This window comes from Babylonia areolata, chromosome 27 (genome assembly GCF_041734735.1).
Source record: "Babylonia areolata isolate BAREFJ2019XMU chromosome 27, ASM4173473v1, whole genome shotgun sequence".
Lineage (NCBI taxonomy): Eukaryota > Metazoa > Mollusca > Gastropoda > Neogastropoda > Buccinidae > Babylonia > Babylonia areolata.
Window position 1 is genome coordinate 14,114,383 of NC_134902.1, and position 10,922 is coordinate 14,125,304.

Here is a 10,922-nt window from a genome sequence, read left to right on the forward strand (position 1 = left end):
TCCAGGCTGGCGGAACTCGCTGGCAGACTTAGAAATATCCAGTGATATTCAGCGTAGTTCAGGCCTGAGAATGCCACACAAAAAAAGCAAATTCTTAGGCCACGCATCTGCTTTCCCACTTCCCCGAACATGTGGTGTTGATCAGCGCGCGTGCAATGACGCCTCCCTGAAGCCGAAACTTTGGCAGCTTCAGCTTGTATATTCAAGTTTAATCTGGTAAAAAGACACAAAAAGCAGACACGATAACCAGCACGTCGAACTGAGGTAAACATTTTCTGAAGGTTTTTCGTACTGCGACTGTACAGGCTACGTGCAGAGTCGAGCGAGTAATTTGTGATTTTTATGTCGCCATATCTGAACAGTTCATTTGTAATTGAGCTTATCGGGTTTGCCTTTTTCCTACGGACTTTGCCCTTGGCCTTGGTGACAGTTTGTGTTTTGGTTGTCAGTGTTTTGGTCGCAGTGGTTGGAATCGTTGCATCTTGAGCGAAACCATTTGACACGTAGACCTGCAGTACAGTCTTTTTTCAGCCAGTTTTCTCAGAAGCGAAACAGATGTTCTCCCTCTAACCGACCCCCTTTCTGCCTCTGTCTCTGTCACATACACACACACGCACACACACAGAGACTGACAGAGTCACAGTCACACACACACACACCGTATTGAATTGTTTTTGTGTGCAGAGGGACGCATAAGAGTTGGCATTGTGCTGTACCTCTGCATATTAGGACACTCCAGCTTTGATCTCAAACACACTCCTGGCTTCATCTCCCAACTCAGAACAATGTCTTCTCAACCTCTGCGTCCCAAAGTCATCCAGCTGTACAAGACGGTGAGTGAATCTGGTCACTCATTGATGAAATACTTACTCAGTTACTGTTCATCTTTATAACCATTTACTAAAAAGAATTGTTAAAACTTCCAAAACATGAAATGAAGACAGTTCAGAAACCTGGTAAAATGTTTTCACTAGCCCTCACACCCACCTCAGATTTTTAACTCCAGCTATCCAGTCTGGATAACACTCCCAACTCTGAGTGAATTTAGAATTAGTCTGAGGACATGTAATGTATTGATCATTGAAGTATATTTATTTTGCCAAACTTTCCCATAGCTGTGTTATAAATATGGTGTGTGTGTGTGGATAGCTGTTTGTGAGTGTGGTATTTTGTGCATGAATTTTGTGAGTGAAGTGTCTACATCTCATTGAGTTAGAGTATGCAAAATTATGCACTTATTTCGTTTCATTTCTTATTGTAGAATTGTGGAATTTAGCTGGCAATATGAGTGTGTATATGTGTGTGTGTGCACACTCATGCTTTCAATGTATGTGTGCTGGTCTGTGAGTAAATAAAACAGATTCGTTAGTGCAGAATGTGTAATATATATATATGGATGGATGGACTTTAACCTTTTTTTAATGGACACTTGCATGCAGGGTGCACGCTCACTTCCACACACACATGCGCACACATGCACATACAAACACACACACATACACACACAGAGTCTAGTAAGTAGTAACACTTCTAGTGGAACAAATACAATCACACACAATCAGACACATTGCATAAAGCCATGTATAAACACTGTGATATTTCAGAATAAGTTTTTGTTACTCTCTTTATTTTTCAGTTGCTGTTTCTTGGTCGAGACTACCCAAAAGGCTATGACTACTTTCGCACAAAGCTGAAGAATGCATTCATGAAGCACAAAGATGTAGCAGATCCTGCAGAAATCGAGATGCTTTTGGCCCGGGGTGACTACATTGTGAAAGAACTTGAGGCATTGTACATGCTGCGTAAATACCGGACACTAAAGAAACGCTATTATAGTGACAAGCCAGGCTCATGATCATGTAGTACTGAGAGAAACAGCTTGAGGGAAAATGAGGATTGGTTGACTTTAAAAAGCATATATATGCTGAGAGAAAGGGTTTCTAGAAAACTATGTATGGATGAATGGTTCATTATGTTTTCCTAAGATTTGCAGAATATCGTGAGGTTTGTTAGTCTCAGGTGCATAATCATGTTTTTTTCCCCAGATTTTGTATCTGGAATTGTGTATGAGAAGGAAGGATATATGATGGAAATTTAAGTTTATATTAGAAATGGCCTCTCATATCCTTTTTTTTTCCTCCCTAAGTGTATAAGTTGAGATAAGATCTGCCTGGGTGTTTATCCACTTGTAAACAGGTATTTCTTTAGGGAGAGTTACTTTACAGTACTGCAAACAGGCATGATTGTGGCTTTAAGGAAGACATTCCTTGCCGTGTCCTAGTATAAGATGAATATTTAGTCCTGTGCAAAGAGACACAGTGGCGGTCTCTGAAATCAAGGCTATCTAATTTTACAAGATGAAATTTGGTACATTTTGTGACCTGGTGTCACGGTGAATTTTGGGAAACAACCTATGTCATCAGGTGAAATGTGAAACGCCAGTCAGGTCATTATTTCTCCTATTTCATTACATTTCTGGTTTCTTTTTGTTTGTTTTGGGGTTTTTTTTGTTGCTTTTTTGTTGTTGTTTGTTTTGTTTTGTTTTTATTTTTTGCTTTTAAGCCCGTCTTTCATATCAGCCCTTTAAAAATGACTCCATGCTTCCTCTCCTCTCTTAGCTGCATTGCTAGATTCAGTGATGCCATTCATTGATGGCAGTGCATGCTGTTCTTTAGTCCAAAATGCAGGCACATAAATACCTCTTCTCTGCTGTTTGTAAAGGTGTTTTACCAGTTTTGGGGAGACTGATTAAAATGGTTTCAGTAGACTTTAAGGCCAGTAGTCAACTATTTTATTACAATGTTCAGCATGTTGCAGTCTCAACATGTCCATCTGAAAGATACTATTTACCTATTCCAGTAATCAAAAAACAATTGATCTCCTACCTTACGTTATGAATGTGTGTGTGACAGTACCTGTACTGATTAAAAAGAAAAAGGCACTGACTATCAGAATGAAAGGAAGTCTAAACATTAACAAAATCTTAATGACAGCAATGAAGTAAACATTGCTGAGATACATGCAGCATGATTTCAGGAAACAACAGGATGATTACCACAGAGTTTGACACTGCAAGAGAGAAAAAAAGCACACAGAAGTTTTGAAGGTCATGTTCAGGATATCACTGATGGACAAGCAGAACAAACTTGAACTGATTAAGGCACAAGTCTTTCATCTGAGATCGTTCAGCAGTTTTGTTTCATCTGAGAAAAATGCTAGAAACAAATTATCAAAAAGGGCTCTGACTTTGATGTATGTGTGTGTCTTCTTTTTCTTTATGACTGTTTCAGGAAATAGTGAATACGCCTCCATCTTTGTATTCAGTTAGCTGTGTAAGATTGTGTGTGTGTGTGAATGTGTGTGAATGTGTGTGTGTGTGTGTGTGTGTGTGTTATTTATATTAAGTTGGTTCAGATCCTCAGGAGGCTGAAAACACCAATCCCACTTTTTTATGTTTATAAGAATTGTGTTCATTGTACATTGTGTGTATATTACTGCTGTGAAATTGCGATCTAACATTTTGCTATGTCCAGATAGTGTGTTTACCTGTCAGAGAGTTTGGATTGAAGTTTCAGAAAGCATAAATTATGTGTGTTGGCATGAGTTGGTTGAAACATTTCGCAGAAGATTTATGAATGTGGCAAAATGTTGACCCAAGTACAGATTTCTAATGTTAGAAATGGCTTCTATCTTATCCCGGAGCATGTTTGGAATAAGGGATGCCTGAGATTTATTTTTAATGTAAATAAAACATACTTTTGTTTTAGTAGAAACAAAACATACACTGAAAATAATTATTGCTTTTCTTCTTTTGCGAATGATGATGGCGTCAAAACTGATGCAGAGTGTCTATGCTAAATCTTTTGATTTCTCAGTAGTGTGGAGATGTATCTTTACATTTCCATCTGTAGACCAGCCCAACAGGAAGATCTCTGCTATTTTTTGTCTTTTGTGAAAATTTGTGAAATCATGCTCCAAAACATTTTTTTTTTTTAATATTAAAGCATTAAATTCTTTGTTTTAATACCAACCATGTTTGCTTTTGATAACTTTTTAAAGGCAACATTGTTGATATTGGAGAATGAAAAGCCTTTTTTTTTTGTGAGTGCTTCTGGTGATTGCATTGTTCAGATTATTGGAGACTGAATGATTTTTTTTCTCATGTATATGATTATGTTAATAATCTTGATTACTCTATGTTGTTGACCACTGTAATCCTTATTGCCATAATTTTCTTCTGTTTTTGAAGTCACTTGTCTTGATTGTTCTTAATTGCCATAATTGTAGGCTACAACCACAACAGCATCTGTTGCCTTGTCAATGATGTTTTCTATAGTGATGGGATTGCTATAATTGTCGGCTACAGCCACAATAGTATCAGTTGCCTTGTCAACTATGTTTTCAATAGTGATCTGGCATGTTCCCTGATACTCTCTTGATACTGTACATGGTGTTTGATAGGTGATGTATATATGTGAATGCATTTTTTCATTAAGATCTTGAGGCATGTCACGAAATAATACTGTTAATCTATATGGAATGAATATGCAAGACATATTAAACAGAGGTAATAGTTTTTCCTGTTTAGGGGTAACTCAAGATGGTACAAACCAGGAGAGCATTGGAGGATTTAGAGTAATTTTCAGTCCAGATCACGCTTGCCCAACATTGCGCAATATATTTTTTTTTTCACTGTTTGTACCTTTATTGTACATATCTTTTTGCTTATATACAAATTGTGCTGCTGAGCTGCACAGTAAATCATTTTTCAGTATTCGGTTAGAGCATTTTTCAACATTGAAGATGGCTGAACAACCATTTGTCTTTGATATTAATTGTATTGACTCATGATTCAAGTTGTTGTTCTTTTTTTTTCCAATCAAATTATAGCAAATAAACATCTGAAAAAGTCACATCTTGTTTCATATACATCTTTTTATGCAGTACATTTACGCTGGTTCTTCATGATGGGAGAAAAGAGACTGATGATGTGTGAATGTTATGAACAAGTAACTGGGTGTGTGAGATTCCATGCAGCAAGAATATACTCAAAGATGTGATATATATCCTCTTACATCTGTGTGTAATGGGTACACTTCATGAGATAGGCATTTTTCTGTTTCACACAAAAATAATGAGCATTAATAGGAAAACACTTTTTAGTGGAATGGAAATCATACTTTTCAGGTGTAGCTTTCTTATGTCTGACAATTTCCACCACTGTCTTAACTACCAGTAACTGTTCACACCCATGATCTATTGTAATTGCAGCAGACCACTCATTTCAGTTTAAATTTAATTCATTTTAGTCCTAGGATTTTGGTTTCATTTGCCAGGAGACTGACTTGTTTGATTCTCTGACAAAGGGTTTCATGAGATTGATCCAGTGAGCTTTTTCTTCTTGGAAAATATTTTGAAGTTTTTTGACATGTCTGTTTGACAGGAAGTGATACCCCTCAGTGTAAAACAATTTTGTTGCATTCGGCTAATTGTGTGTGTTGTAGATGAAAATTCACCCATATATATCTGAGAATAACTCTGTATCGTCTTTCCGTGTATTCTACAAATGCTGAAATCATATATAGTGTACATTGCACTATGCAGTGCTAGACCTTGTAATATATTCTGTAACTGCACTATTTATCTACTTATTCTTTTCTTTTCTTTTTTTCCCCTCACACTGAGTGTGTGTTCAGTCTGTTACTTTTGCACACATGTATTTGTGCACTGCATTTGTGCTTGTCTGTGCCCATGTTGATGCTTATTTGTGTGCACTTTTGTTTTCCTTTTTTCACATTCAGATAGGCACAAGAACACACTCCAGTGCTCACTCAAAAATTATTATTATAAAATCAAAAAGATAAGAGTGGTAGCATAGACTAAAATGCTAAAGCAATGATAACTAATCTTCTATTTGCCTGATTGTTTCTGAACATTGTATTGTGTGGATGTTATGTGTGCTTTATTTGCATACATCCCCGTTTGTCACTGTGTGTTCATGGTTACATAATCTGTAGGTTTTGGTTTCCTTTTGTGTTGTTTTGCTGTTTGAGTCATTCTGCATTCGATGCCATTTACCCCAATCAAAATTAATATTTTGTGGCTTCATCAAAATGGGAAATAAGTACAAAATACAAGGTATACTTGGATGGCAGTATATGTTATCACAGGTGTACTAAGAAGTATACTTTAGCGGCAGTATATATAATCAGAAGTTTATTCAAGTCATTCCTTTTAAAAAAAAATCTTAGTCTTCTCTCTCTTTCAGTATGTATATGTGTGTGTGTGTGTTTGAGTGCTGAATGCTCACAGACATTAATTTGTTATGACTGTATGACCTTCTTACACTTTACAAACATGAACATCAACAACAAACACAAAGAAAATCCTTTAATCTTCTTTTTTGTGTGTACCAAAGCATGAAAAGAACAAATGAACTTTGGATGGGTCAAGAAGAGTCATTCCCTTGACAGTTCACACACAGGATTAATGAGAAGACATCATACAGTGTTCTGTTATCAATCTGAGAACGCAAGGTAAAATGTTCTGCTACCAATCTGCAAATGCATCTAAAGATATTGCATTATGGGAGACATGAATGTATTTTCAACTGAAACATAAATATACACATTGTGAGATCACTTCATTCCCCTATATTAATGACATACAGAATTCAGAAAGGAACAGAACAGGTACACTTTCATCGTTCATTATAAATTCTTTTGTTGTTTTTTTTCCTCATAAGGCAGTTGTTTTTACCATGGAACTGTGAACTGTTTTTTGCCATTGAACTAATTCTGTGGTTAAAGGTCGACAACCTTTTCTACTCATTCAGCCAGTGAGCTGTCAAAATTTGCAAACATCTGTCATGGTTTTATTAATTCTTTCTTCTCTCATCTGCATCCCTCTTTTTATTTTCACCTCTCTCTTTAATACACACACACACACACACACATATATATATATATATATGGTATACTGAAAAATTCAGCTGGAATTGTCTCATGTAATCAATTTGCCTTTGCAGTGTTTTCCGGGGGCTGGTTGGTTTGTCACTAAGATTCACAGATCTTGCTGCTGTCTGTGCAGAAAACACCTATTGCTGCCCATCAGTTCTTACCACAGGTTGCGGTAAGAATTAGCCTATGACACAAGGCATTCAAAGTTCTTTTCAAGGTCAGGTGAAGTTCTGCTATCCGATAATGGAAGGAACTTTTTTTTTTCTTTTTTTTTATAATTATTTTTTAGAGATTCTATTCTGCGTTTTTTTGTGTATGGAGAGAGAGAAAAAACCCTGAAACAGTCACAAAATGTCTTTCACAAAACTTGAGTTATGATTTTTTTTCCCACTGGTATGCCATTGATGTCTTTCAGTCACAAGAAACAAATAAGAAAAAAGAGAGAGGCATGTGTGGGATGTGTATACTTGATACAAATGTTTCACCCAAGCTAATTTTCTTAAATGAATGATAGTTTTTGTGAAGGCTTTTTTGTGGAGTGAGGGACTTTTTTTTCTCTCTGTGCCAGTTCATTATAATTTCTTTTTTGTCTGATTTGACCTCTATACTTTCTTTGGGATAGATAAGTTTGAATGTTATAATTTTTTTATAGCTCTAGTAAGTTTGCACTTGTATGCATCTGACTGTAACAACAAATAAAGGAAATGGATGATTACAATCAATAAAACCAAAAAGACAAAAACAAAGAAAACATGTTGATGAAGTTTCAAGATTTACTTGTGTGAGTGGCATGTGGGCACACACACACACACACACACACACACACACACACTATCATGCACACACACGCACACACACACACATAGGATAATGAGAACAGACATAGTGTCATGTTCTTCAAGATAGAATTAAATCAGCTCCAATGACATTCACACTGCAATCAACAGACTGATCAGTATGAAAAAGCATTTGCACTTCTTCCTTAATGCCATGTCTTTGATCCCATCTTGTTCCACGTCTTCTCTCTCCGCCCCAGAAAAAGGAAAATGAAAAAAAAACACCCAAAAAAAACCAAGAGACAAAACTAAGATTAAATGTATTATAATCCTTACATACTTAATTTCTGTTTCAGCCTAACAAGAGGCAATTTAATGTAAAACCATACACTGACATAAGAACAGTGAAAACAGATTAGCAACTTTTGTTTGAATCTCTAAACTAAAAAAATATATGTACATATGCACATAACAAGCACAACAAAATATACCCACAAGCATGACATAATTCCCTTTCAAGATTTAGTCATCATCATCACGAGCACGGATATTGCGTCTGACTCCTCTTTTGCGGCTTTTGAAGCCAGTCTGGATTGTGTCATCTTTGGCAGTGGAAGAACCTTCTTCATCCAATGTCTGCTCTACATCTGTCCCTATGTCTGATGCAGCCGACTTCACAGCAGACACTGATGTTTTTTCTTCATCAGGCTCATCTGCATTATCAATTAGTGAGGGTAAGTCTTTGTCAAGCTTTTCATTACTATGTGTATTTCCAGATTTTTCAGTCTTGTTTCGTTTAGCAAAAGAGAACAGTCCTTTGGAGCAAGCTGCGGATGCTACATCAAAAGCCTCTTCTTCCTTTGTATCCATATCTTGATTTTCTCTGAGCTTGCGCCGCTCATCCAAGAATGCCAGAGCAGCCTGAGTGTTGGATTTTTCAGACATATCTGATCCTTGTACATCTTCCAGAGAATAATAGGTCCAATTCTGTGGCTTGTTTCTGTGGTCCGGTATCCTGCTGTATCGACCACGTCCTCTGTGTCTGCCAGGTGGTCTTCCAGAGGGTCTTCTGAACTGGGCTTCTCTCCTGGAGGGCCGTTTACCACCCAACAGCCCATCACTCCGTTTGTCTGCATCAGAATTTTGTGCTGCCTCACCTGAAGCATTAAAATCACTTCCACTTCCTGCAGCATCATTCTTTCTTTTAGTCTGAGAACGGTTCCCTTCGTCAAACTCATTTTCTTCACCTGTCAGGTTGGCAAATTCTTCTAAGTCTGTCCTGCTCTGTTCATGAGAGACATGCTGGCGTTCCAGAACATCCAGCTGACCAAAGATGCCACTGCTCCGTCCCTCAAAACCACTGCCTGCATTTCTCAATGTGAAGGAAGTTTCCGCTTCACTGACTTTTTCCTTGGACATGCCTGGCATGGTACTGGTGGTTTTGCTCTCAGATCTGCACACAAAAAAAGAAGTTATATTTGTTGCTTTTCATGGAGTAGACAAAGTACTTATCAACTTTGACATGGTACTTATCAACTTTGTCTTTTTATGAAGAGTCCATGGTTAGAACTAGAAGTATCATTATAAAAACAAAATTCAGCATAATATACTGCCCCCATTGTATTTTTACTGATGATTTGTTTTCTAGTGTACAGTCAAGCTGGTCTCTTGATGTGGGGGCAGCACATCATGACTGCAGCTGCATCTTTCAAAAAAAAAAAAAAATGTTTACAATGTCTGGTATTGTCAAATTCCATAAGAGAGAAGGACAAGCAACATATATTATTATATATACCAAGAGGAGAGATCTAACATTCTCCTATTAATATTTTTTTCTGTCCCACTTACAGTCCCTAATTACCATTACAAGATGGATGTGGTGGCTGAATGGTTAGAGCGCTGGATTCTTGCCCAACTTTCCTGAGTTCGATCCCCAGCTTTGACACGCCTGTTGGGTTCAGGTTTGAGATTTTTCTGATGTCTAAGATCAACAGAATTATATGCAGACCTGCAAGCGCCTGGTACCCCTTTAGGTGAATATCATGCAGATATCAAATATGTTTGATAACAATCCTGTAACTGATGTCTGCATTCAGTGGGTTATGGAAACAAGAACAATCTCAGCATGTACACTCCTGAAAATAGAGACTGACTGCCTACATATACAGTGGGGTAAAATTGGTGATTTACAAAAATGCCCTCTTATACATATCCGTAAACATGGGAGTTGCAGCCCATAAATGTAGATAAACTTCATAAAGATCATAAATACAGCCCTTTTAAACCCAAACAGTCCATCTGACTTTCTTTCTCTTACTGAATATATCAATTTTCTTCTTCAGTTTTTCTAAATTCTCCTGGTCTTTATCACATACATATCAAACAGCTGATTGTGACCATGTACCAATGTGTGTGCAAGTGTTGCATGCTGAGAGCAAGTATTAATTTTATACTCATTTTCATGTGCATACAATGAAGCATGCATTTGTGTCCACTTCCCTTAACATGAAGAGTGTACCAAGTAACCAATCACACACACACACACACACATATATATATATATATATATATATATATATATATATATTACATTGGTTAATACATACACACATTGCAAAACCTTGGTTCTAGCTCTCACTCAAGTACTCGTTTGCGTAAATGTGAAACCAAAGTAAATGTGTGTTTTTGTATGTTCGCACAGCATTTGTCTCATTTTGCTGGCAACACGTCACAGTCTATAACATCTTCATCTTGCATGCACACACACACACGCACACACACACACGCACACACAGAGAGGTCGTGGGCAACAATATATTTCGACAAGTTCAACCATGGTACGAAAGATGCCGATATTTCTCTCTAGCAAAAAACATAATCTAATTAAGCTCTCATAACGGAGAAACAAGGTCCATTCGGGTATGGCGTTGTTCTATTTATTTACTTTTTGATTTTTCTGCTGGTCGTTGTACAGCGTTTTCAAGGTGCATAACCATTCCCCAGAAATGACGAAGATAATAAGAAATTCAACCAATGAAGAGTGAGAAGATTGAGGAGAGGGAGTACTCGTTATGTTAATAAGCTCAACATTTTGTTAAGTATTTAGATTTATTTCATGATCTTTTGATTCAAAACATTTAATGCATAAACACAACACAAATGACAAGCAATTTTAATGGTTGCATCA

The 10,922-nt window shown here is 37.0% G+C and overlaps 2 protein-coding genes across 4 annotated transcripts; one reads left to right on the forward strand and one right to left on the reverse strand.

Annotated features, from left to right (window-relative positions):
- Positions 1-206: 206 nt before the first annotated feature.
- LOC143300957 (electron transfer flavoprotein regulatory factor 1-like) lies at positions 207-4,913 on the forward strand. Of its 3 annotated transcripts, none has more exons than XM_076614907.1 (3): positions 207-264; positions 685-833; positions 1,637-4,913. In XM_076614907.1, exons 2-3 carry the CDS (start codon positions 786-788, stop codon positions 1,853-1,855), a joined length of 267 nt encoding a protein of 88 aa, XP_076471022.1. In that variant the 5' UTR covers positions 207-264; positions 685-785; the 3' UTR covers positions 1,856-4,913. The 3 variants fall into 3 exon arrangements, with proteins under 3 accessions (XP_076471022.1, XP_076471023.1, XP_076471024.1); XM_076614908.1 differs by lacking the exon at positions 207-264 and adding an exon at positions 284-326; XM_076614909.1 differs by lacking the exon at positions 207-264 and adding an exon at positions 334-514.
- Positions 4,914-6,373: 1,460 nt separating this feature from the next.
- Positions 6,374-10,757, reverse strand: LOC143300956 (uncharacterized). Its single transcript, XM_076614906.1, has 2 exons — positions 10,680-10,757; positions 6,374-9,188 (listed from the first exon to the last, which is right to left on the reverse strand). Exon 2 carries the CDS (start codon positions 9,161-9,163, stop codon positions 8,258-8,260), a length of 906 nt encoding a protein of 301 aa, XP_076471021.1. The 5' UTR covers positions 9,164-9,188; positions 10,680-10,757; the 3' UTR covers positions 6,374-8,257.
- Positions 10,758-10,922: the final 165 nt, after the last annotated feature.

Excerpts from the sequence above, each read along its gene's own strand:
- LOC143300957 (XM_076614907.1), top strand. The coding sequence starts at position 786 with ATGTCTTCTCAACCTCTGCGTCCCAAAGTCATCCAGCTGTACAAGACG. Across the intron at positions 834-1,636 it reads TCATCCAGCTGTACAAGACG|TTGCTGTTTCTTGGTCGAGA; the intron begins GTGAGTGAATCT and ends TTTATTTTTCAG.
- LOC143300956 (XM_076614906.1), bottom strand. The coding sequence starts at position 9,163 with ATGCCAGGCATGTCCAAGGAAAAAGTCAGTGAAGCGGAAACTTCCTTC.